We start from the raw sequence: 27,126 nt of genomic DNA, 5'->3' as shown, positions 1-27,126 counted from the left end.
CAGATCATCCCTGGGCTAAAGCTCTCCAGCTTTTGTTAGCGGGCTCTGTAGGGCTGTAATTAGGCCTCCTGGCAGGCCCTGCCGGCCAGTTAATGGTCATATGGAGTTTTTCTGAGGCAGGCTGGCTTTGTGTAAATCCTTGCTCGCCATCTCCTTCTGGGTCACTTCCTACCAGGCCGGGGCTTTGTGCCCTGCCCCACGGGCGGACGGGGAGCAGCGTCCCCTGACCAGCGCCAGCTCCGGGAGCGCCGCACAATCCACCCGGATAATCCCCAGTGTAAACAGAGGATTTAGCTCAGCTTCTGTCACTTACAGTTGCCAAACCACTTGGGTGTCTGTGATTTCTTTCCCAGACTTCATTACCGAGGGACGCGGAGGATCCGGGCTGGGGGTTTGTGCCGAGCGCGGCTCCCGGCGCCGCTTTTTAGGGAGAAGTTGCAAATGTGAAATCCCGAGCTCGGGGCAAACCTCAGAACCTGAAAGCTGCTTAGTGCGTGCTGTAAATTATATGGGCACCTGTGCTTTCTCATAAAGATTCAGATATGGATGGATATTCCCAAAATGTCAATAAATTCCCGTGAAATAGCGCACGGGTGTCTCGAACTATCGATGCTGCCGCCTCTTCCAAAGGGCTCCGGGAGCTTTTCCATGGTGCTAAGCAGAAATTTCTTACTCTCCATATAAAGGCGATGACAAAAGGCAATTGATCTGGATTTTCAAAGGTCTAGAGTTGAAATAAGTGACTGATGTATTTTTGGGATCTGCATTTCAATCTGTGGCTGAAAGAGCAGTCAAGAATAGGGCGTTTTGTGCAAAGAATTTGCCGGAGTTTATTTAAAGGAAACTTTGGGACCAAGGCTCTAAATGTGAGAAAATGGGGGAATATAAATCCCAAACATTTACCATTTATCAGATCCAGTTCTGGATATTGGATATTTAACTCATCATCTTTGAATTATGCTATCAGATCGTTGCCTTTAATTTTGTAGCCTGCATCTTTATTGTGTTTTACGTATTCCTCAAAGGGAAAATCATGGAATACGATGAGTGCTTCAGCCTTAACTGGGGTAAATACAAATATTTTATAATTCTTACTGCCTTCTTTTTATTAATCTACCCATTCTACCAGGAATTATTGAGGAGAAAAAGCCTGATTTGCACTCAGTGCCTGATAAATATAGGCAAATATTCTCTGCTTTTAGGTATCAAAATGGCTCATAACAGATGTGGCTGAAAGGACCACATACGTAGACTGTATGATTTTAGTCTGGTGGAACTAATAGGATCACTTGCTACTTTATAGATTCTTGCTTTTCTTTTACTTTAATAAAAACTGTTTAGTTAAATAGGTTGGCCTCTGTTTTGCTCTTTTCTAGCTATGCAAAGCAGTCGGGTGGGCAGGTGGCAACAAGTATGAAAAATTTCCTTTTATTGGGGCTTCTTTTCAACTGCCAAATTTATCAAATGTTTATGGATTTCTCGTTTTGATGGTGGTTTTCTTTCAGTTTTCTTATTTGTGCTCTTTCCACTGAGAACTCTCTGGCTTTAATTTAAATTTCTAATTATGCAATGAATTTTAGGAGGGTGGATAACATGTGCTGTTATATACACACAAAGGATGAAATAATACTTAAAATACTTTACTTGTTCTGTGGAAATTTAAAGCAGGCTTTAAAAATAATTCTTGCCCCAGAAACTGCAAGAATTTGAACTATTAACAAGCTTAAAAGTTCTGAATATTGAAAAAAAGATTAATTCTGTTGCTGTGTAGGATTGATTTAATATAAAATTCTAATTTTTATCAATTTCAAATATTGGTCTTGAATAGTGGCTGTTGACACTTTAAATAACTGAATTTTACCTCTGTTTATATAAAAATCTCTATTTGGAGAGCAAAGGAATCATTCTTGAATCATGTTTTCTTATTTGAATCATGTTTGAATCATCAAATTCTTCCTTGAGTCATGCTTTCTCTTTGTGACAAATGTGGATGGAGGTGCTACAAAGGGTTTTGAGGGTGTTTTGTGGAGCATTTCCTGAACCTCCAGCAAGGAGAGGAATTTTCATCCCTCGTGAGTCTTCACCAGTCTGGGAAGGTTGTTCTGTTCCCTGTGTCAAAGGAAAATAAACTGGAATTATCTTGGGAAGAGTCTCAGCAGTGGTGGCTCAAACACCTTCCCTTCATGTCCTGCTCTAGGGGCACCTGAGATTCCAGAATTAGGGAATGCTTTGGGTTGGAAGGGCCATAAATCCCCCCCAGTGCCACCCCAGCCATGGCAGGGACACCTCCCAGTGTCCCAGGTGCTCCAGCCCCAGGGTCCAGCCTGGCCTTGGGCACTGCCAGGGATCCAGGGCAGCCCCAGCTGCTCTGGGAATCCCATCCCAGCCAGGAATTCCCAATTCCCAATGTCCCACCCATCCCTGCCCTGTGGCAGTGGGAGCCATTCCCTGTGTCCTGTCCCTCCATCCCTGTCCCCAGTCCCTCCCCAGCTCTCCTGGAGCCCCTGCAGGCCCTGAGCTCTCTCTGGATCCTTCTCCTCTCCTGGCTCCAGAGGGGAGGTTTATCCTGCTCTTGCACCCCAGCTAATTTAGGAAATCCATCTAATTATGGAGTTAATGAACCCAGATTTTAGGTCAGCTGCTGATTCCTACTCAGCAGTCTTTGGTGTCAAAACCCATTTCAGTGACAGCATAAGGAGAAAGAACACTTGAAAAAGCTCAGAGCAATAGAATAATTAAACAATTAGTTTTAAAATCAAGAAGGTGTGCATTAGAAGAAGTAGCTAATTTTTATATTATGAGTTTGATGGGGATTTCAGGTGTCTTAAGACTGAATTTCAGAAAATTCAGGAAGTTTTTGAGCTCACCTGGGTGCTCCACACCAGTGAACTTCACAGCCAAGCTGCACAGAGACACATTTCCTCAGCCATTCCTTGCCCCTGAGCTCTTGGCAGAGCTTCATAATCTCATTAGAGTTTTAAAAAAAAGTGAGAATTTCTGCACACAAAGTGACAACTGTAGAAAGAAAGTGTCTTTCCCCAATTAATTGCTTTTTTAACATATTAACAGTGTTGTGCTCACAGAATTTGTGATTTCTGAAGTGCAGTGGTAAACAAAGTAAACACTTGGATAATAGTAATTAATTAAATAATTTAAATTAATTTGCAGGATTGCTGAAAAAATACAGGATTTTAATTGAGTGTAGGTAGAGAATAAATGTGTTTGAAATGAAATAATTCACTTTGCAATGTATAATATCATTCTGTTGGTGTCTAAAAGCTGTTCACTTCAGGGACCTCTTTTAGGTTCTTACAGGAAGTTAAAAAAATTTGCTTTGAACCATTTTTGTAGAATATCAATTTGTTTTTAGAGTCAGAAACCAATGAGGAATTGTCGGGATGCCATAATATAAACCAGAGCCTATACGTAGAATTTAGAGGAACTTTATTAGTTAATGAACATTTATTGCCTTCAGAAATCATTCTAAAGCTTTTAGAATTTCTAATTTTTTTGTTAGATTTTTATCCAAGGTTTTTTTTTTTGTGGCACCAAAAGTATCTCAGGCTTACATGGTGCCTAATGGGTTTCTGTAATATTGCAGCATATGGGATCCAGGATTTTGATGCAAATCTCTGTACTAATTATGTGCAGATGAATCTTGCAGGCCTGCTATTGATCTGCAGTCAAAGACAATTTTTCAGTTAGCTGAAGTTTTATATCAATTCATATTTAGCAACTTTGCTGTAATTTAATTATCCACTGGTTTGGCTGTGCAAACCATATGTGGTCGTGGGACTCGTTTGTTTTTAGCAAGTCTTTTGGGAGATGTTATTTCTTAATATTGATGGGCAAATATTTAGTTCTGGTGTTTCACATGGTCTGTCACAGGCTCCTCTGTGCAGCTGCCCTGTGTGGGCTCTGGCCATCCAGGCATTCCCAGGAATGGGTGTCCTGAGCTTTGTGCTGACAGCTTCCCTTGTAACATCTTTGGATGTTTAGATTTTCTGCAAGTGAAAGTGCAGAGTGTTTTTATCCATGGATATAAATTCCAGTGCTGGATTTTACAGCCTGCATGCCCAGGAAAAGGTTTTCAGCTGCCCCATCTGCTGTGGCTGGTGCTGTTCTGGTGTTGGGAGCCTCCCTAATTTCCACGTGGGAAGTGTGCTGGAATCATCTTGCTGAAAGGAACCTATGGATTAGATTAAATTAAATTAATTACAAATCCCAGTGTGGGTGGGCAGGCCCAGGCTGCCCAGAAGAGCTGTGTCTGCCTCTGGATCCCTGGAAGTGTCCAGGGCCAGGATGGACATTGGGATTTGGAGCCACCTGGGACAGTGGGAGGTGTCCCTGCCATGGCAGGAGTGGCACTGGCTGAGCTTTAGAGTCCCTTCCAACCCAAATAACTTCATCATTTTATTAAAGTATTTCACAGGAAGTAGAAATAAATCCCTGCTGATTTTGTGCTTTTCCCATCCATCCTTTCAGGGAAAGCTGGAATGCCAGCACAGGAGTTCAGCCCTCATCCAGCACCTTGTTGTGTGCCTGCACCATCTCCTTGTAACTCCTGGATATTAATTTTCTCAGGGACAGTATTTAATATGGGTAATAACCCCCTTGTTTTAGTTATTGAAAGCCCATTTATCACAACTTTATTAAACATGGAGAACTAAGTGTGCCATTTTGGCCAAGTGCTTTTGCTCGCTCGTGTTCTCTTTGTTGCCCCAAATGAATGAAATTAGAACAAACAATCTCCGAGTCATTTGTAATCAAGCACTGATTAATGGACTTTGGTTTCACAGCCATTATTCATTCAAGAACACCTGATATCTTTCCCATAAACAAATCGTGTTTGTCCAAATTAAGAAATTAAATGAAGCATTTGATGAGTTTATGATTGACCCTTCCAACTCGGAGCCCATTAGTCAACGTCGTTATCATGCAAAAGCGCCTGACTAATGTGCTGCCTGAGTGTGCTGTGTGGATTTATTATGATTTCTGATTAATGCCTGCTGCAAGCCAGACCACGGCATTGTAATAATTCCTTTTGAGCAGCGCTGAAGATTTTCATCTGTGATGAAATGCATTTGTGTCCCATTAGATTTAGAGATGATTATGAGGTGTCGGCCGAATAAATCTTAGCGTGGAGCAGAGGGTGCTTGGCAAGGACTCTTCAGTCCTGGTGGGCTTTTTGCAGGGCTGCTGCCTGTCATTGGCAGGGATTTTGGGGTGGTTTGAGGGCAGTTCTCATACTTTGGCTTTTGCAAATGTGGGGGGTTGTGAAAGTTGGTAGAAACAAGACCCCCAACATATTTTTATATGTGAAACATTTCTCCTCATACCTAAGAGGCTGATAAGAAAATTTTATTTTCTTTTTGTTGTTTACACACCTTTATTCCATGAATATTTATATCTGTGTTTTCTTTCAAACACTCTTAGGAGTGTTTGGTAACTTTAGTGACTTGGAAAGGATTTTATGCAGTGTTTTCTCCTGAAATAACTTTTTTAGCGGTGTTTTCTGCTCTTGAAAGGCAGGTGTCAAACTGCTGTAATAGTAGGTTTTACCACTCCTCCAAATGTGAAGAAAGGCAAGTTCACACTGAGTTAAACCTGCATCAGGTGATTTGAGCCCTGTTGCCACAAGCCCATGAAAGAATCCATTGGAAAGGGCTGAACAGCATCATCAGTAAAAGGCAGCAGTAATGGAAACTTGTGTCCTTTACCAATCTCTCATATTGATCACCCCAGCAAGGAAAAAAGAAGTGTTTCAAAACACAGCTTATGTGAAAAATCAAATTAGGTGCCTTTATTGCAGATCCTCCCTTTAATTCCAGTTCTGTTTCTCTTCTCTGTGGCTGCACTGTGATTTATTATTGAAGATTTCTGAGCTGCTTTGTTTAAGCCATAGTGTATGCCTTTATGTTCTTAAAATACCCACTAAAACTATTTAATCAGTAATTTCTTAAAGGTTTTGAGCATTTTGTGCTGCTGATCTGAAGCCCTTGGAGAGTTTTCTCTGAGAAATGTCAATGATTTTATAGTGATGAGTCTCTTTGAGCAAGAGGAAATTGTGGTTGCATTGGACAGGGCTTGGAGCAGCCTGGGGCAGTGGGAGGTGTCCCTGCCCCTGGAAGGGGATGGAACTGGAAGGGCTGTGAGGTCCCTTCCAACCCACACCATCCTGGGGTTCTCACTCTCTGCAGCTCTGCCTTTGCCTCCTAACTTGCAGCAGCTCTGGATTTGTGTTTCCATTTTCTGGTGCAAGTGTGGGCAAAGCTAAAGGGCGAAGGAAATAAGTTGTGGAAGAGTACATGGCATTCCAGACTGGGTTGGGTTGGAAGGGGCCTCAAAGCCCATCTCATTCCAGCCCTGCCATGTCCCTGGGCCAGGGTTCCCTTCCCTGGGCCAGGCTCCCCTTCCCTGGGCCAGGCTCCCCTTTCCTGGGCCAGGCTCCCCTTTCCTGGGCCAGGCTCCCCTTTCCTGGGCCAGGCTCCCCTTTCCTGGGCCAGGCTCCCCTTTCCTGGGCCAGGCTCCCCTTCCCTGGGCCAGGCTCCCCTTTCCTGGGCCAGGCTCCCCTTTCCTGGGCCAGGCTCCCCTTTCCTGGGCCAGGCTCCCCTTCCCTGGGCCAGGCTGCGCCTTGGCCTCCTCCAGGCCTGGGGCACTGTGTGCCGGTTGAATTAGAAATACATTATTTTAACTCAATCTCAGCATTACCATTTGGCCTGTTTTCCCAGGTTTCCCTACAGTAGAGACTGAGTTCTAAAAGTTCATTTTCCAGCCTTATTCCCAATATTTTTGTGCCCTCCTCAGTGTGGCCGTCCCCCGTTGGCTCAGGCCCTGCCTGGCCGTGCCTCTCTGCCCTTTCAGCTGGCCGTTATTGACATTTTATTCCCAGGCTCAGCACATAAATGTCCACATTCAGCTGGGGGAGGTGATTATGTGGGGCTGCCACCAGAGAAACCCTAAAGCATCCTATTAGCAGGGCCTGGGCCTGGGAATAAAGGCTCCAATTACGGAGCGCTGGCGAGGCCCTCCCGTGACATTAATGGTGTCTTTATAACCTTTTTCACTTCTGCTGCCTCTGACAGAGCCACAGTCACTGCCATGGCTTTGCCCTTGGCAAGCAAAACCTCATTTGGAGAGGATAATAAGTATTTACTATTTAGATGGCTGGCAATAAAATTTCTCTGAATGAGATTTTACGGAGAAAACGCAAACTGATTCAATTACTTCCTTTAATGGACTGGGGAGACCTGAGATAACAGTTTGTGGAAGCTCCAAGTCTCATGCTTAGCTTTTTTTCTTCCCTTTTTAGTTATTTTATTTTATTTTTTGAATGTGTGAAAATACAAACTGATTCTTTTTCCAAGTAGAAATTATATCATGGAATCATTAAGGTTGGAAAATACCCAGCATTGCCACATTCACCATTTTCACTAGTAAACTTAATCCAACTTTTCCCTGCCCATCCTACGATATTTTTCTCATCTTAAAAGTGGATAAAAATCTCAAATACTGACAATGTTGTAGCAGCAAAGAGTGTTGGGAATCCCTAAATATTTTTACAGAGAATTCCTATCATCTGGCCTTGGGGTGGAATGGGGATGTCATTGTGTCTTAAAAATAGAAATTTCTTGTAAAGCCATGGAGCACAACTGCTTTAACAGCTGGGTGTGTGCCAGCAGAAGGGATTCCCCAGGTGATGTGGAATATTTATGAGATTTAGGAAAAAGTCCTTTTAAGGACAGGGATGAGAAACAGCTACTGAAAGTTTTTGGATTTCTGGTATTTCTAAGCAAAAAAGCAGCTTGTGAAACTGATCTGCAAACATTTCTTTATTCTCTACTATATCCTAAAACCAGCTGTATATTAAATAATTAAAATCATCCTGATCCATGCTTTAAAGAATACTCCATTCTATGACTGGTTCCAGGATGGATCTTGGAGAGCCAAATATAAAATTTTGGAAATCCCTGAATGTCTGTCTGTACCAGACGACCAATTCATTATTTTCATTTATTTGGAGAATTCCATGCTGTTGCTGGGATAAAATTAGTTGAAATTGAATGAATTAAAATGTTTACAGAACGTTAAAATGTTTCTGTACGTGCATATATCACAATTTGCCAATTTCACTGATTTACCCCTTTTATCCCCCGGCATCAATGTGGATTTTTCTCTCTTTTTTTGGGAGTTTTTAATAATTTCAGGAAATCTATGTTTGTGGCATTAGGGAGCACCAGGGACAGCACCAAATGTGGTTAGTGCAGCTCTGGAAGAAGACACAGGATAATATTTCCTTCCCTTTTTTAACCATCAGTCACTGTACGGAGCCACTGCGCCAACAAATTCATAACCTCCTCTGTATTTGATTTTAAAAAAATAAACCCAACCAACTTTTGCTTTCCCCAGTTCAATAACTCCCTAGAAATGTGCTTTTATACAGTGTAACTCATACAATCCTGCACGGGCTTATAAATTGAAATCCCACTTTTTTTGGACGTCGCTGCCTGGATGACTGATGGCTGTGTGTATTTGCCATAAAATTTTAATTATGACAGAGTTATGAATCACTGCTCTCGCTGGTTAAAGTGTTAAAAAATGATGGGTTTGTTGTTTATTAAACTTGGGAGCGTGGAGGAAGGAAATGGAAAAGCCTTGGAGTTGTGTGGGCTGGATCCCGAGCTCGGGTGTTTCCTCGGGAGCAGATATTGGATGTGCCCTTCCCTCCCTGGGCTCTGCTGCTGCCCAGGGGGACAAATGCCATGAATTTGGTTGCTCTGAGCATCCCTGGGTGTGCTGGGTGGGGTTTGGGTCATCCCATCCCTCGGGATCAGGGCTGTGGCTGCAGGAATAGCAGAGCAGCCGCGCTCCTTCCCCGTGTGAGCGTGGGGATGAAACCAAGGAGTTCACTCAGAAACACCAAATACTGAACAAATGTCGAGGGGCTAGAGCCAGAGCTGTGCAGAACTTTCAGTGTGAGGTGGTTTTTATTGAAAGTGTCAGGTTTTGTTACCAATATCAGTGTGTTTCAGCACAAATTCCCTTAGAACCTCACGGTGCTCGCTATTTCCTAATTTTTTTCCCCAGATTTTAGGCAGCAAACGTGTGCAGCAGCACCTGATGTATTTGCCATGTGAGGGGTTGCTTTGAAGGGCCCCACTTTGACTTTTTCTGCCTTAAAATCAGCTTTATTTGGTTTCCCCTTCGGCCTGGCCGGGCAGGGCTTTTGCACAGAGCCAGAGGAACAGCTTGGAGTGGGTGCAGGGTTTCCATCCCTGGGGATGCTCCAGGCTGGGCTTTTCAGGGATGTGCTGCACAACAGGTTGGTGCCATTTGGGCACGAGCAGGGAGAGCACCTGGGGGAATTGGGGATGAATGGGGGGAGCTGGGGCCCATTAGTGCTGCCCACTCCTGCCACAGCCTGGGACAGGGCTAAATGAGTTTTAAAGGACAAAGCTGGGGGATTAGAAAGTCCTTTATGGTTTGATCCATGTGCAATTGGGCCTGGTAATAAGGAACAGCCCTGTTGCACTGTAAACTAAGGGAAAAAATTCCAAAATTTCAAATACTTGTCATTTGTATTGTAATTTCGGGAATAGCATCTCATTTTTCTTTGTCGTGGACATGAAATGTTGTTTGACAGCAAATTCTATTTGCAATTATTCATATTTAAATGATTCAGTCACCTGCTATGCAAAGTAAACTTTGAACAATATAAATAATTCTTGAAAGTTGGACTGGATGGCCTTGAAGATCTTTTCCAACCTTAATGATTCTATTAGTTTATTTTTAGTAAATTAAGTTTAAAATCAAAGCTCAGCTTCATTATTCTTTTAAACTTAATGTTTTGGTTAGTCTCAGTGAAAATAATGGATGTGTGTGTTTGTGATATTTTTTTAATTGATTTGGCTGGTAACAAAGTAGTGAATGTGACTGTAACAAAGGAAAATACAAAAATATGAAATAATAACTATTAAATACTTAAAAAATTCCAGTCGGTGGTGTAAGGAATATCCTAATCCTAATCCTAATCTGTAGAAGTGACAGGGGATAGGACAGTTGGGATGGACGGAGATGAGAGATCTCTGAAGCCAGGTCATTGAATTTGTGGTTTATTGCAAAGGGCCTTGCTTTGTTTGGGGGCTCTTCAGAGGAGTGGAAATCCAGCATTGGCAGAATATAGAGATTAAAGCAGTTCAGTGGGTTTTTGGAGATAGTTATTAACCCGCTTGCAATATTTGTACAAATTGTAAAAATAAAAATTGTAAAAATAATATTTTAATATTATTACATTTTATTATAATATTATAATGTTATACATAATATTATAACATTTTCCAAAAATGTATGATGGAAGTTATCTGAAAAAAGGGGTGATTTTTCTTTAAGAATTTTTTTATAGAATCCCTGAATGGTTTGGGTTGGATGGGACCTTAGTGACCACCCAGTTTAACCCTCTGCCACCTTCTGATGGACCCCCCATCTCTGGAAGTGTCTCAGGCCAGGTTGGACATTGGGGTTGGAGCACCCTGGGACAGTGGGAGGTGTCCTTGCCATGGCAGGGGTGGCACTGGGTGGGATTTAAGGTCCCTCCCAACCCAAACCATTCCATGATCTATAGGTGACTGACCAGTGCAATTAAAAGTGTGATTAACACAATAATCTTCATTAAAAAGCACAAATTCCATATAAAGAGTACCCAGACATCCTGTGGGTGCACGTGCAAGTTCAGAGCCGGGTTCCTGCTGATGGATGAAGGATGGGGGCCTCAGTGCTGCCAGCCCCACGCAGGGGTGTGCATTCCCTTTCCTCATGGGTAAAACCCTTAAACACCCAATGACATTTTAATATTTCAGATTATTTCTGTTCTCTAAGAATGAGAGAAATGCCCTCCAGAAGTACCTGGCAGAGCTCTCCCATCCAAAGTTAAAGCTGGCTGGAAATGAAACTTAATTGGAGGAAGTTTATGGAAGTTCTGGTGTTGAATAAGGCTGCTTATTTATTACTTTGCTACAGCTTTATACAAATATATGGATGCACATGTGTCTGAGGGAAAATGATGCTGCCCAGACTTATGAGAGCCAGTTGGAATCTCTCAAGGCTGCAGATGAGCAGTGGGAATGCATGTGTATATTATCAGCTCCGTGCCCTTGGCGGTGACTTCCTCCCGGATGACAAATCTTCCTTCCCTGCTCTCCTGGAAATCACTGCTTTGGTGGTTTTCTCTCTTGGATTTGTCTGTTTTCCCACTTGCTCTAATGGTCTCTACTCGAACTTTTAAAAGCAAGCGTTTATTTGAAATACATTAAGCCACACAGTACTTCAGAAAAAATGTTTGCTACCCCAAATTCCTTCCTGAATTATTTAAGCGCCGCTGCAGCAAACTGTTTACTCAGGGATGTTCAGCCTGGTGTGTAGTAGGGGTGTAGTTTTCTTTTAATGCAGTTATTGAATTCCAACCCACAGAGCCTCTGGCGGGGATCCAGGAGCGCTCTGCTACGCCGAGTGAAGATAAATTGTTTGTTTTCAGCAGCATTTCTTCATCTTCATCACTTAATCTGCAATGAAACTTTACAGCCAGCCGCTGAATATTTAAGCAATATATTTACCTCTTTTATCCTGGGGGAGTGTTTAATGAGGCCGAGTACCGTGAATGGTTATAGGAGCTGAGGGTGCAGGCTGGGAACGTGGAGTTTCCCATCCCTTCTCTTGGCCGTTCCCAAGGCTGCAATCGAGCGTGCGCTGGCATCGCTGCGAGTCCTCCCCACCGATCTTCCCTTGACACACGCTCCCCCTTTTGGTGCCAGATGTCAGGTTCCTGTCCCTGCCTGGCTCCTGATTCCACAGCTCCAGCTCGGTGAATCCTGGCACTTTGCTGCGCCTCCGTCCCGTAGTTTTCCGGCTCTGAGTTTTCCACCTTGTCCTTTCCTGATTTTCCAGTGCCCTGTTCAGTATCTGTGTGAGTTAACGCTCCTTGCTGCTAGTATTGTTTTTCTTTAACACTGTCTCGGTGTTTATGCACTTATAGGGTTTTAAAAAAAACTTCAAAAAGTGCTTTTTGATATTTTTTGTTTTGTTGCTTCTTGAAGGTTTTTTATTAACATCGTGGTCAAAGTGGGAAATGATCATACATAGGGTGCACAAATTTCCTTCTTTGTTCAAAAAATCCTCAAAAATGCTTTCTTGCAGCACAATTTGAATATTAATTGTGCTCCATTCTTGATTAAGTATGCTCCACTGACACAGCTTTATTCCTTATGTTTCCACTCCTGATGATTTTATCGGGTTGGAAAGCAGGAGCTGGAAATTCCCGGAGCCCTCCGAGGTGCTGGGGCCGCTTTGGCTCCTCTCAGAGCTGCTCTGCGCTCAGCTGTGTGTGCTCTGAGCTTTATTGCTTCCTCCCCACAGCCACAGGAGTTGTCATCTGCTTGATTTTCACTTACCGTGGCCATTCCTGACGTTGCGAAATTGGCAGATGAAAGAAGGGCTCCTTTGGAATCGAAGTTTTGGGAGTGAATTTTTCAAGTTTGCTGACAAGCTGTCAGGCTGAATTCTGCCCTTACCCCAGAAAGAAAAGCTGTCTGTCATTGCCAATCTACAGCCTGTAATGACAATTGTATTTGAGGCACGGTGCCATTTTTTTCCCCCAGAAGTCATTTAAGTAATTTGTCTTTGTGGTTATATTTTAAGCAAGGAAGTGTTTTTTTGAATTAAAATGATTTCTTTGTGGAATTAAATGGAGGAGCTGGTAGGTTTTCATGTGAAGGTAGGTGGGTAGTACAAGATCAGGGTGATTTCTCATGGGTGGTGGAGCTGGTGGCTGGCAGATCCCATGAGAAATGTGTGTTTTTTGGGGTGTGGGATGTGGAGTGGAACACAGTCCGTGGAGCTGCAGGGCTTGGCTGAGCTCTGCTTACAACAGGTTTGGGCTGAGATCCTCTCAGGAAAGGGAGCACTGAAGCCACTGAGAAGGAGAAAACCAGCCTGGATTTGTCCTTCAGAATTTGTGTGATGGCTCTGACAGCATTTCCATGGGGGCTGCAGGGCCTGGGCAGGGACACCTCCCACCAGCCCAGGTGCCTCCAAGCCCTTCCAGCCTGGCTTCCTCCTCTCACCTGCTCACCAGACCTATGGCAGCCCTGTCCATTGTCCTCTCCCTTCTCCACCCAGGGTGTGCCAGGGGGAAACAAACAGCTCTGGAGCAAATACTGCCTGAAGAACAATTTAAATAAATTGAATTGAATTGGAGTTTTTCATAGGGATCTCTTCTTGGTTTTCTGGTTAAGCTGGGGATTATTCCTGAAGGATATAGCAATAACAGCGTTCTTTACTCCGTCAACTTCTATAGATGGCTTTTATTTTTTTCCTCCTAAATGTTGCTGCTTCTTTTGTCTCAGTAGTTTAGGGGCAGGTTTAACTCCAGGCCATCCTTTTACATTCTCCAGCTCTTTGTTCCTTGAGGAAGAGGAAGCTCTTCCTTTCTCATCACCTGGACAAAATGACCTCAAGTTGCACTGGGGGAAGTCTGGATTAGGTTTGAGGAACAATTTCTTCCTGGAAAAGGTGATCTGGCAGTGGAATGAGCTGCCCAGGGAAGTGGTGGAGTCTCCATCCCTGGAAGTGTTCAGGAAATGTGTGGATGTGGCACCTGGGGACAGGGTTAGTGCTGGATCAACAGCTGGACTTGATGATCTTAGAGCGCTTTTCCAGCCTTAACCATCTCCTGATTCCATGGTTCCCCATCTCCCCTCAAATAAACTGCCCTGGAAGGTGCATTTGAGCACTTCCCTTGGGATCCCTGAGCTGTTCTGAGCACTGGTGTCCTCCCCAGGGCTGAGCAGGAGGTGACAGTTCCACATCCAGTTCTGCTGTTTCCCTGAGCTGGGCAGCAGATCCCCCCTGAACCGTTGCTTGGTTAGGAGATGTCCAGGTGGACAATGTACAGCCTTTTCTGGGATGGACACAAACCCTTGCAATATTTAACAGCAGCCCCTGCAATCAGTCAGAGGCCAATTAATCCTGAGTGTTAAGCCCTATTTAAGGTTGGATTTTTCCTCCAACGTGTGTTTGGGGGGGAAACTGTGGGAGAAAGAAAGAAATTAGGGATGCACTAAATAATGGATGGATGTACCTAGCCAAGAGCTGCTGATTAAGTCTTCTTTAGGATTATTATTATAAATAGGGAGTGCCAGATCCTCAGCTGGAGTAAATGGGCTTGGCTCAGCTCAAGCCAGTGGAATTGTGCCAGCTTGAACTCACTGAGGATCTGGCCCTTAATTCTGGAAAAGAAGGATATTTGGGGAGGAGGATGATGGGGGCTGTGGGAAGTTTGGTGATGAGAACACTGTTTTCCTGGTAATATCAGGGACAAAAATGTAAATGACTATTCTTTTGAATTTTGTAATGAGGTTCAAGGAACTACCTGATGTGATTTCATTAGATGGAAATGGCTTTTTCCCCAAGTAGCTGCATCTTAACCCCCTGCATGTAGGAAGGGAATATGCATGGAAAATGTGGTGGTTTATTTAATTTTGTGGCTGATTGTCTCTTGCACCAGCATTGCTGCCGTTCCTACCTCAAAAATGCCTGGATGGCCCTCACGTGTTCCTTGGAAGGAAATAGGAATAAACAGAGTTGATTGTGGAAATCAGTTTCCCACTCTGCTTTCCCACCAGGAGTGAGGTGGGCTGGAATTTCAGATGGCAGCGATTTCAAATCCAACGTGGGGATCTCATTTTGCTTCATTTTAGAAAGGTATCAACAAATCAGATTGCAAAGCTGCTGGTTTGGTAATTGCTTGTAAAAAAGCCCAACCAGCAATCTATTTCCATAGCAAAGGAAATGCGCATTGTTCAGCAACACCTTAAAATACAGTGTTTGACCCTCTAGAGTGGACTCAAAAAAAAATCCAGTTCTGAAGTAACACTTTAAAAAGTGGAATATCTTGGAAGGACTAAAAATAACAACACAAAACAAGTTTTCTGTATTCCTAATTGTTCTGACCATAGAATTAATTTCTCAGTCAGAGAGGGGCACGGCTTTTTCATCATTCCAATACCATACAATCCAGTGTTTGACCATTTGGAGTGACCACATTTATGCCTAAAAACCAAAAAACCCACCTTTCTAAGGGGGCTATCTCAGCCTAAAAATAACACCACGGAGCAAGTTTGTTATATTGCTAATTGTTCTGACCACAGAATTAATTTCCCAGCCAAAGGGGGGGCATGGCTTTTTCATCCCTGCCAGCCTGGAATATTCAGCGTGTCACAGATGTTCATGAATAATGTCCATTTAGATGCGTTGGCAGCGAGCGGGCGAGATGAATGAAATGTTGGGGGGATCTGACAGGCAGCACGCTGCTTTGTGATCATTCCAAAGTTCTAATAATCTCCCTCACCTTCCCTGCCTGCCTCTAATGAAAGAGAATAGGTGATTGCACCTCGGGCTATGTTCTGCGCCTAATGACTCCTCCAAAGGCGGATTTATGGAGAAAAAATTAACTTTGAATGAGGATTGAATTGGCCCTGACAGCCTGATAGACTGTGACACAGATTCTGTGGCAAAACAGACGTAGCCCTAATTGATTATCAATATTTTAAGCAAAGTGATGAAAATAAGCATTAAGTGATGAGAAAGGCAGTCTTAATACAGGAGGCAGTCACCGGGATCGGGGAGGCCTTTGGGGAGCAGAGCAGGATTTCAGCTCTCAGTTCTTCCTTCCCTGCCCAGCACCAGATCCCTGCCCTGCACCTTGATATTCCAGGGATGAGCCTGCCTCCATCCCTGCACAAAATTGGTTCCATGTCTCACCCCTCTGCACTGTTCAGGAGGGTTTTTGGATATTCTCTCTTTGCTGCTGGGCTCTCTCCCAGCCCTGTGCTGTTCCCAGCCAGCAGGTGAGCCACAAACTGATTCCTGAAAACAGTAACAATGAATGAAACAGGGGAAATTGCCTGCTTGGTGGCAAAGGGTTTATCTTGGTTATTATCTTGGTTATACTCAATATAAACAAATATCTTGGTTATACCAAATAACCACAACTCTCTCAGTTATCCTTTGGAACAAGACAACGTTTGGGTTTTGCCTGTGTTTTCTCAGTTGGGTTGCACATGACTGAATTTATCTTCTACCAAAAATCCATTTCATATTTGGGAAAACTTTCGTGGCCGTGAGCCAGGTGCTCACTAACTGTGCCATAACGGGACATTTATCCCAAAATAAGGAATATTTTCTGAAATGACACAGGGCAGGGAACTGGTGCTGAAGAGGTGAGGAATAGCATTCCTTCAGTGGGATAACATCTCCCTTCCAAACACTGGCAGTGTTCCCCTGGGAGCTCAGAGAAGTTTACAATAACCAGATTTGGGTTTCTGGGGAGTTTCTAAGTGTGACTGGCAGAGCAGGGGAAGGGCAGTGAGCTCCTCCCTCACCCTCAGGGCTCCAATATCCATAATTAGGGTCTGGTGTAATTAAATTACAGGGCAGCAAGGGCAGAACTCCCATGTTTGGGGATTGGGTGTTCCAGGTGTAATCAGGGAGGACAGGGAGACGATGGACTGGGCAAGTGAGCCCCCAAAACATGGATTTATGGAATCACAGAGCCCCGTGGAGCTATGGGGGTCATGGATTAATAGAATCATACTCTCATTTAGGCTGGAAAAGCCTTCTAAGGCATCCAAGTATGTTAGTGGTGTTTAAATGTTGGGTGAAATGTTACTAAAGGCAAAAATACAGAAAACCAGCTCAAATCTGGGGTGGTAAGAGTGTGTGCGGTGGTGTCACTTTTCCTCTGGAACTCAGAATTCCTGGGTGCTGCTCCTGTGCTGCTGTCAGAGGAATGCTCTGGGCAAGTGGTTGTTTGGAGTTTGTGCTGGAATCTGTCAGATGGATAACAGATAATTTTACACGTCAGCCCATGAATATTCAGCGGAGAGGATTTCCACAAGCCTTGATAAATTTAATATACCAGAGAAAAATAGCATGTAAATTAAACAGGGCCTTTTAAATTAATAATGGATTCCACTTGTATTTTTATATGTGAGCTGACTGAATATTTTATAAGTGCAAAAATGTTTGTGTTTAAAAAAAAAAGGTGAAGTCTTTCTGATGAGCACCGTGGATGGTTGGCTGCATTTTAAATGAGATGTCCATTTGTTTTTACAGTTTCTTGGCTTTCTTTTCCTCAGACACATCTTGTATTTTCAACTCTGAGCAGTTGGAAAGTCCACAATTATGTTGAATTAATTTATTTTTCCAGACCTCTGGTGGTTTGCAGTTGTGGGTGTTCTGACACTCCTCTCTTTTTAATTTTGACAGGAAAATGAAATCTCCTTAGTGAGGGGCTGAGTGTTTTCCATGCACCTTCCCTGCTGCTCCCATGCCCTGGGAGAGGGCTCCTCCATGGCCACGCTCTCCAAAATGCCCTTTCCAGCCCCAAAACATCCCCTGCCCTGTTTCTACCTTGGTGTAATTCACAGATTTCCAGGTTTCCCTTAATTAGCAGCTTTGCTTGGTATAATTTCACCTTGGCACAGTGTGAGGCTGGTGGGGATTAAAGCATCACCCATCCATCAGGGAGTGACTCTGCTTCCCAAACCTCGAGCATTTCCAGGGGTTCCGTGGAATTGTTTAGGCTGGAAAAGCCCTCCCAGACCATCAAATCCAACCCTCAAGTTGTAAAGATCTTTAAATCTGTTGTTTGATTGCAGCTTGGTTTGAGAAAAGTGAATTTCTTTTAGTGTTTTTGATGGCAGTGAAGAGTACCATCTGCTTTTGGACGGTGAACAACAATATATTCACTAAATAATAATAATAATAATAATAATAACAACAGCATTGAGGAGGAGGAGGAGAAGAAAAGAAGAAGAGAAAGGAGAAGGAGAAAAGAAGAGGAAGGAGAAGAAAAGGAGAGCAAGAAGAGAAGGAGGAGGAGAAGAAAAGGAGAAGAAGAGAAAGGAGAAAGAGGAGAAGAGGAAGGAGAAGAAGGAGAAGAAAAGGAAGAGGAGAAGAGGAAGAGGAGGAAGACAAAGAAGAGGAGAAGGAGAGGAAGAAGAAGAGTGGATACAATCCTGTGCCATGTTCTCCAGGATGGTCCTCTCAGCCTGGCCCATTCTGGGACTCTGTGCAAAAATGACAGAAAATGGGAAATGTTTGATGTTAAATCCTGGAAGTAACTCAGAGTTTCAGTGCCTGCGTTGGTCGTGGTGGGCAGAGCCCTGTGAGCTCTAGGACTGCTCTGGAGATTTACGGGCTAAGTTAAATTGTTGTTAATGAGCAATTTTGTGTGGAGAATTGTCCTCGTGATACCGTTGTCCCTCTAATTAACCAGGACTTGAAAGGCCAAGCTCTGCCTGGGCAGCAGTTTTAACTTGGCTTACAAGGGCTGGAAATCAGCGATTTAAAGTTAACAAAGACAAGCTAAAAATGTATTCATTGACCAGCAGCATCTTTCCTGTGTGTTTTAATATCTTTTTGCCACTGAGATACCCAATGAATTGTTCCTGTGCAGCAACAAATCGGGCAGGAAGAACAAAGTAGCTCAGTGGAATAGATAAATCAAATTTAGGCCTGGTAGTTTATTGAATCTAAATTGTGCCCAGTTGGCCCACGAGCGATATGAGCAATCCATCTTGTGCTGATAATGGAGGGTCTTGAAATCCACCTGATGTTTGCATTATTAAATTCCAGCCTAATGAGCTCTGCTAATACATATTGAAGACAGTTGTAAGGAGCAGAATGGGAATGGGAGCGGGATAATTTGAAAGAAACATAAGCTGAGCATTTTACATGACTCAAGGGGTATATCTACAATTACACATATCACCAAAATTGAATTTAAATGGAATTTCTATTATCCCTGTCCTTTTACCAAGGAGAATAAAGTGTAAATGAAGTAAAAGTCTTTAGAGTTACTCGTGGTTTGGTTTTATTATGGGATTTAATAGATTCTTGTAATGATCTTCAGTGGCAGAAAAAGTTTTAATATTTCACGGCTTTAAATGTTGTCTAAATCTGTATAAAACTGTGGAGATGGGAGCAGCTGTCAGTGCAGTGATGGGATCCCTTTGTGACACCCTGGCCAGGTTGTGCATTTTAAGGTGGAGCTGGTGGCTCCAAAAAGGAATGAGCCCTGAGCTGAATTTGGTTTTCATAAATTCTTGCTTAATTCAGGAGGTGCTGGGATTAAATATTTGCAAATCTGACTCGGCTCTTACCATCCAGAGCACAGTTTATAGTGATTTCCCTCCCTGAGAGGGCCTGGTGTAAATGCTGGAGTCCTGGTCCTTGTTGGTTCTTCTCTTTCTGGCCTGGTGATACTTTTGAAAACTTAATATTTCATCAAGTATAATGCTATTAGAGACTTATTCTCACTTAGTTCACTCATCAGGCAGTGAGATGGCAATAAAAGAGAATGGCTCCTTTGAGACATTAATGCTTTAGAATAAATGATGTGCTAGAACAGAAATTTAATTAATTTACAGAGTATATTGATAGTCCCTTGTTACTGTGCTGTATATTTTTAATCTTCTTTAACATCTGTAGGAAAGTGTTTGAAAACCCCTGCAGTTGAGCAACTGGTAGATAATTAAGTAATAAGGGAAGGGGTTTCTAGAGGGAAAAAATTCTTTTAAAAGAAGATTGTTGTAACATGGATTAAGTACTGCTGCTGTGATTTGGAGTGAAGAGGAAATTGTGTACTACCTAATAAAGTCCTGAGGAAGAGCTGACTCCCACTCTGAACAGAGTCTGCAGCCCTGGAAATATTGATTGTTTCTGTTTTAGCCTCAAAATAGGTGTGCTGGGTTACTCACTATGGCAGCAAATCTGCCCCTTCGTGGGTGCACCATGTTTGGTGCAGTTTTGGCTGGGCACATTGGGCTTTAAAGAAAGAAAACCTCCTAAAAGTCTCTTAAGGGCTTTGCTTGCCCCAAAATGAATGTGGGGATTTGTATTGAATTAATATTGCCTCTAATATTGACCTGATATCACCCTCCACAATCCCATTTATGCCATTCCTTAACTGGGAGAATGACTTCAAATAAAATTAGTGAAGAACCAAGCTCTGGTCTGTCAGGCACGTGGATTTCATTGTGGGGCCTGCAGGAAGGAACATGAAATTGGGTTTAAAGCCCAGGAAATACTGTTTGGCAAGAAGTTGTTGAGAGCCCATCCCTGGCAGTGTCCCAGGCCAGGCTGGACATTGGGTTTGGAGCACCTGGGACAGTGGGAGGTGTCCCTGCCATGGCTGGGGTGGCACTGGATGGGATTTAAGGTCCTTCCAACCCAAACCATTCCATGATTCCATGATTTGATAGGATAAATTTAATTAATTCCCGCTCAATTTCTTCTTTTTAGCCAAAGCGGACGAAGCGTTGAAGGCCAAGGAGAGAAGTGAAGAAGAAGCCAAGAGGAGAAAGGAAGAAGGTGAGGAATGTTCTTTTATTTCATGACAAACTAAAGCCCAGGAAGTCAGAAATGATTATTTTTAAGTGCCCACACTCCAGTGGGGCTGTGGGATTTTCCTGCCTGGGCTGATGATGGAATTTGGTGCCCTGAGCTGCTGCTTTGCAGGTGGAATAATGAAACCACAGGGATGGAAATGTCAGGGAGTGATGGGAAGAGACAAATCCAACATCATGAGGGAGCCAATCTAAACAATCCAGGAGCCTCAAATCCTCACTGGAGCCCTGTGGAACTGGGTGGGCTTCAAGGTCCCTTCCAACCCAAACCACTCTGGGATTCCATCATTTACTTCCAAGAGGGAACTCAGGAAAATTCCCCATTTTTGAAACAGCAGCTGCTGAGGATTTCACTCCAAATCAAAATGTTCTGATCTTTAGTTTGTTTTACCTGGGGACTGTGGGATGCTGGGAGGAATTCATTGGTGCTCCCAGTTAATCCTGCTTGGAGAAGGTTCCAAAGGAGGAAATTCAGGTGGAAAAGTGGGATAGCTCAGACATGGCAGGAGGGGAAAAACCCAAATCTGGCTGGAAAAGGGACCAAACCAAGGGACTGTGCCCCCTCCCTGTTGTGATTCCTGGATTTTGGAACCAGTGGCCCAAGGGGAGCCTTTCCACCTGGAGGAGTCCCACGGGCACAGGGATTTTGGGATGAGCTGCTTGGGTCCCACCAGCACCAGTTTGCAGGGAAGGTTTGGAACCATGCAGGATTTATTTTTGTTTGTGCTTCCATCCCATTGTGATGGCAGATGTGCTGGCAGTGGCTGTGCCAGCAGGGATTGGGAAGGGCGAGGGGGGGAAAGGCAGAGGGAGGAAAAAAGGGGAATTCATGACTTGGGAACAATGGAATTTCCAGGGAAATGGGGAGGAAAACTTCTCTACAATTTATTCATAAGCCATGAAAACTGTCCTGGGGAGGCTGTGAAGGGTTGTGAGGATGTCATAGTGTTGGAAAATGAAGAGAAGGTTTTCTCTGAATAACTCAAATCCATCCATTTGCTGAATTGGCTCCCAGTTAGGAATGGAAGATTCTGCCTGGAAAATACAAAGTTTTTTGAATGCTTCAAACTGTGTATGAAGCATTGAAGCATTCCAAAGACATCCATGGGAATTGCACACTGGGAAACTCAGTTTTTGTTAAGTTTATGTCCCATATGGATTCAGAATTCCAGTTTTGGGTAGGTTTATGTCCCATATGGATTTGCAAACAGGACATTTATCTGGTGCTTGGAGTGTGTTCCCTTCCCTGACCCAGGCTCCAGTGGCAACTTTTCCTTGGAAAAAAGAGCATTTTGCATTTTTTCTTCGTTCTTCCTTCCTCACAACATCTCTGGGTGGTTTTTAACCCTCTTTGATCCCTCATGGGGTCCCTGAGGTTGGGAAAACTTTGCAGACCATTGATTCCAAACTGTGACTGATCCCCACCAGAGCATTGAGTGCTGCATGCAGTCATTGAAATTAAATGAGATAAAGCAAAATTATATTAAATTAAATATTTTTAAAAAATTCTAAATTACTATTTAAAAATAATTTTTATTTCTCTAGTATTCCATATTTTATTTCTCAAACTAGAGCCCTCCAAAAGGAAATTCCAGCCTGTGTAGACAGCCTGTGACTCCTTTACTCAGGAGCTGCAATAAAAATAATTCTACAAACAAACCAATCCTCTCCCCACTCATAAAACCTGGTTATTGCCCACCCCACAGCGAGGGTGTCTTAACATTCCTATTATTGTCATTTTATTGCCAAATCAGGTGTGAGATTAGACGTTGGATGTTCCGTGTAATCTGCTCGGAAATCAAATTATTTGACCTCCAAGCCCAGCTCTGCCCCTTCCCGCTGGTTTCCTGTTCAATATGCAGCATTTCCCCAGCATGAATAAAAAATTGAGGACAAATTAGAATCTACAGACAGCTGACCCCAGCTCCAGATTAGAGACTGGGGGCTTGTGCTGGTTTAAATGTTTTAATTACCACAGTCCCTCCAGCCTGGTGAAGGACACACAGCAAAATGCTGATTTTTTTTTTTTTTAAGTGACTAAAAAGCAAAGAGAAAAAGCAAAAGGCTCCCCCCGCCTCATTTGAATTTTTCAGTTTGATTACATTTGCACTTCCATTGGAGCTATGCTAATTTGCTGCATGAAATTAGGTCTATTAGCAAAACCCACCACTTTTCCAGGAGAATTTTCAGTGCTTGGGTTTTCCTCCTTTGGTTTTTGTTTACTGGCTTTGGGGCTGCCTGAAAAGTGACAAAATCCAAGGGGGATTTTGCCACCCAGCTGGGTTTTACTCCCGACAGATTCCAAATAGGTGACGTGGACGAGAGGAAAATTGAAAACAAAAAATGCAAAGGAAAAATTGGAACATGTTGGATGATGTTAGGGAGAGGTTTTGGGCTCGTTTCTCTTAATCTACCACTAATAATAATATTTTTAAATATTGAGTTTAAAAAGCACCACGGCAGGGCCACATGTGGGGAGGAGGAGCTGAGGGTGCATCAGAAAACCAGGAAAAGAAGTTGTTCTGGATCACAGCAGAATAGAAAAGAAGCATTTTTGGCAGTCAGTCATTCCATAGGTGGATGGATGGGAGGGTGGTGCTGGATGGGGCAGGTGCTATCCCAGTGCCTTTATCCCAGAATTTGCATTTCCTGGCGCCTTTATTCTGTGATTTGCATTTCCTTGTCCCTTTATCCTGGAATTTGCATTTCCTAGTGCCTTTATCCTGGAATTTGCATTTCCTTGTCCCTTTATCCCGCAATTTGCATTTCCTGGTGCCTTTATCCCAGTGCCTTCATTCTGTGATTTGCATTTCCCAGTCCCTTTTTATTCTGTGATTTGCATTTCCTGGCGTCCTTATCCTGGAATTTGCATTTCCCAGTGCTTTAAACTCAGGATTTGCATTTCCTGGTGCCTTTATCCTGTGATTTGCATTTCCTTGTCCCTTATCCTGGAATTTGCAATTCCTGGTGCCTTTATCCTAGAATTTGCATTTCTTGGTGCCTTTATCCTGGAATTTGCATTTCCTGGTGCCCTTATCCTGGTATTTGCATTTCCTAGTGCCTTTAGCTCAGGATTTGCATTTCCTGGTGCCTTTACCCCAGAATTCACGTTTCCCAGTGCCTTTATCCCGATGCCTTTATCCTAGAATTTGCATTTCCTGGTGCCTTTATCCTGTGATTTGCATTTCCTGGTGCCTTTACCCCAGAATTTGCATTTCTTGGTGCCTTTATCCTGAGATTTGAATGTCCCGGTACTTTTATCCCAGGATTTCCATTTCCCAGTCTCTTTATCCCAGGATTTGTATTTTCTGGTGCCTTTATCCCAGAATTTGCATTTCCTGGTCGCTTTACCCCAAGATTTGCATTTCCTGCTCCCTTTATCCCAGGATGTCCATTTCCCAGTCCCTTTATCCCAGAGTGCATTTCCCAGTCCTTTTATCCCAGAATTTGCATTTCCTGCTCCCTTCATCCCAGAATTTGCATTTCCTGCTCCCTTTATCCCAGAATTTGCATTTCTTTCTCCCTTTACCCCCAAGATTCACATTTCCTGGTCCCTTTATCCCAGGATTTCCATTTCCCTGTCCCTTTATCCCAGAATTTCCATTTCCCTGTCCCTTTATCCCAGGATTTCCATGTCCCAGTCCCTTTATCCCAGGATTTCCATGTCCCAGTCCCTCTATCCCAGGCTTTGCCTTCCCGTGCCCAGCACGTGCCATCCCATTGCTGAAGTGATTCCTTCTGCCCCCCCCCACCCCTGGTAAGCTCTGCAACATTTTGATAAACTCCAGGGAAATAAATTTGGCAGCAAATCAGCAGGAGTAGATTTAATTACGGCTCGGAGACCTTTCCCTTTTCTGGCTTAGTGATCCCGAAAGTCCGCGCGCCGTTCCCCGGGATCCGCTGCCCAATTTGTCCCTCCGCGCCGTGATAAGCCAAGCAATTACTGCTTTATTGATTTTTCATCAGGGCAAATTGGAAGTTGATTTTTTTCCCTGCAAAGGCAGGGGTGATTAAGTGCTTCCCGTTGGTTCAGTCCCGGGGAGCTCCGTGGCAGAATCCAATATCCTGAGGTCAACCTCTGCAGGGAGATAATTCGGTGTCTTGGCCGCGTGTGAGGGAGAGGAATCAGGGCTACAAATGTGAGGGGATATCTGTGGAGACAGTTTAATTTGTTCCATTTATATGAACAAGTCGTGTGGCACATGCTTGGAAAATATCATTTTGAATAGGCTTGGAAATGAGGCCCACGTGGGCAGGGAGGGAGGGCGGGATGCAAACGAGAGTGGGAATGTGCCTGGGAGACAGCTGGCCCTTCCACAGGGAATAAACCCCATCCCTGAGGGGCATTCCTGCCTTTTGCTGAGCCCTCTGTGCTGCTGGCATGACTTCCCTTCAGCAAAAGGGAAATTCTTCAAGTGTTCAGGTCCCTCCAAGCCAAACCAGTCCATGGTTCTGTAATTCTGTGATTTTGAGTGATGGAGGGGTCATGGAAGCAAAGTCAGAATGTACAAAAAGCCTGGAGGACTTGACTTTTAGAAAATCCCTAAATTACAAACTCTATAAACTCAAATTAAAAGTTCTAATTTTTTTTAATATTAATCTTTAACCTGCTGGCCAGGAGTTCTCACATGAAGAATCTCATCCATGGCCACCACAGAATATCCTGAGCTGGAAGAGACCCACAGGGACGGTGTGTCCAACCCCAGCCCTGCCCAGGACGCCCCAACCCACTGATTTCCCTTCCCACTTCCTTCAGAGAGAGTTAAAAGCCTTTCCCTGGGTGTAATGGATATTAAACCACAGGTTGGACGTGCCAGGAGAAGATTTGCTGGGGTGAGGTCAGTCTGTAATAAGTTAAAGTGCTTTACTCAGCCCTGGATTGGGATGCCCTGAAGTTCATCAGTTACTGCCTGAGCTCCTCATTTATCTTCAGTAAATTTTCCTGAAGTTCATTGTGGTGGCAAAGACCAAACTCAATCTGTTTAACCCCCAAATTATTTCATACAGATAATACATTTAGATGAAGACATGGATTATTTTTCCCTGCCTCCTCAAAGCTGGAATTTCCAATATTCCTCGTTTTTGCCTCGATAATGGCAGGTTTGGAGCCCCTCCCTGGGTGTCCCTGGTGTGCCAGTGTCACTTCATTAGGCTGACACCAACACCTGGTGTTGTGCTGCTGCTCCCAGGGGGCTGTTCCAGCATCTGGCACTCACTGTGATCTCCTTTTATCTCTGTTTAATCTTCAGATTGCTGGGTTGGAATTGAAAGGGGGCAGGAACAAATCAAGGGGAAAACAAAAAATGCCAAGTTTTGGTGCAGTGGCAGAATGTGGCTTGTTAGGAAGAGCAGCCACGTGAGGAAATGAGAGATGGGAAAGAAGAGGGGAGTTTGGGGTCTTGGCCACTCTGTGTGTCCAGAGCTGAGGAAAGGGAATTGGAAAGGGGATCAATGCCCCCCCAAGGATAATGGCTGCTGGAGGAATCAATTCCTGGCTTTTTATTAAAGCTGCTCTAATTAATAATCACTTCTAACTATGAGTTCCTTAAATTTTGCCCTGCTTTGTGCCTGCCCATCCTCTCCTGGCCCTTTGTGTTCCAGAATTCCCTCTTTGGCTTCCCTGCTTTCCCTGGAGAGGATCCCAATGGGATCCCGATGGGCTGGAGCCAGGCTGGGACACCTGGGGGGGCTCACCTGGACAGGAGCAGCTCCAGGGAGAGCTCAGAGCCCTGGCAGGGCCTGCAGGGGCTCCAGGAGAGCTGGGGAGGGACTGGGGACAGGGATGGAGGGACAGGACCCAGGGAATGGCTCCCACTGCCACAGGGCAGGGATGGGTGGGACATTGGGAATTCCTGGCTGGGATGGGATTCCCAGAGCAGCTGTGGCTGCCCCTGGATCCCTGGCAGTGCCCAAGGCCAGGCTGGATGAGCTTGGAGCACCTGGGACATTGGGATGTCTCCCTGCCATGGCAGGGATGAGAATTAAATGATCTTTAGGTTCCTTCCCACCCAAAGCATTCCATGAATCTTTAAAAATATCAAAGTATATTTGAAGCTGATATTTGAGTGATTTTATTTTAGCAATCACAGCTGGTGTCATTAAAGTTTCACTGTTCTTCAAGTGAAACAAATTTATGATCTCCCTAACAGGGAAATTTATGGTTTATTTTTACAAATTAAAAGTCTTGAAATAGTCTTCAAATTTCAAGATGAGAAACAAATCTGATTTCTGTACCTCATTACTGTTGTGTGTTTCCCTGTCATCCCCATGGCATTTATTTGTGCTGAAGGAGAAGTCACTTAAGGGAATGGGGTTGTAAAAACCATCATGGAATTGCTTATTGGACTTCAGTCAGTGGGAACACAAATTTATGGCTACATATTGAAAAGCTGTTTCTAAAGGGCAAATAAACAGGGCTGTATGGGGAAAATAGGGGTGTATGGGTAAATAAATAGGGGTGTATAGGGAAATAAATAGGGGTGTGTGGGGAAATAAACAGGGGTTATGGGGGAAATAAATTGGGGTGTATGGGAAATAAACAGGGGTTATGGGGGAAATAGACAGGGTTGTATGGGGAAAATAAATAGGGAGTTATGGGGGAAATAAACGGGGTTTTGGGGAAAATAGGCAGGAGTGTAAGGGAAAACAAATAGGGGTGTATGGG

At 43.8% G+C, this 27,126-nt stretch overlaps 1 protein-coding gene across 1 annotated transcript in view; it reads left to right on the top strand.

The window, feature by feature from the left end:
- Positions 1-27,126, top strand: part of RSRC1 (arginine and serine rich coiled-coil 1) — a 98,495-nt gene that overhangs the window by 62,312 nt on the left and 9,057 nt on the right. The window contains exon 8 of the mRNA XM_054282931.1: positions 20,359-20,427. Within this exon, the coding sequence (XP_054138906.1) occupies positions 20,359-20,427 (69 nt within the window). The remainder of the gene's footprint in view (positions 1-20,358; positions 20,428-27,126) is intronic.

This window comes from Melozone crissalis, unplaced genomic scaffold (assembly GCF_028551555.1).
Source record: "Melozone crissalis strain CALT ecotype California unplaced genomic scaffold, PUWL_Pcris_2 ptg000034l_1, whole genome shotgun sequence".
Taxonomy (NCBI): Eukaryota; Metazoa; Chordata; class Aves; order Passeriformes; family Passerellidae; genus Melozone; species Melozone crissalis.
The sequence above is the reverse complement of the archived record's forward strand: the minus strand, read 5'-3'. Positions and strand labels throughout refer to the sequence as shown.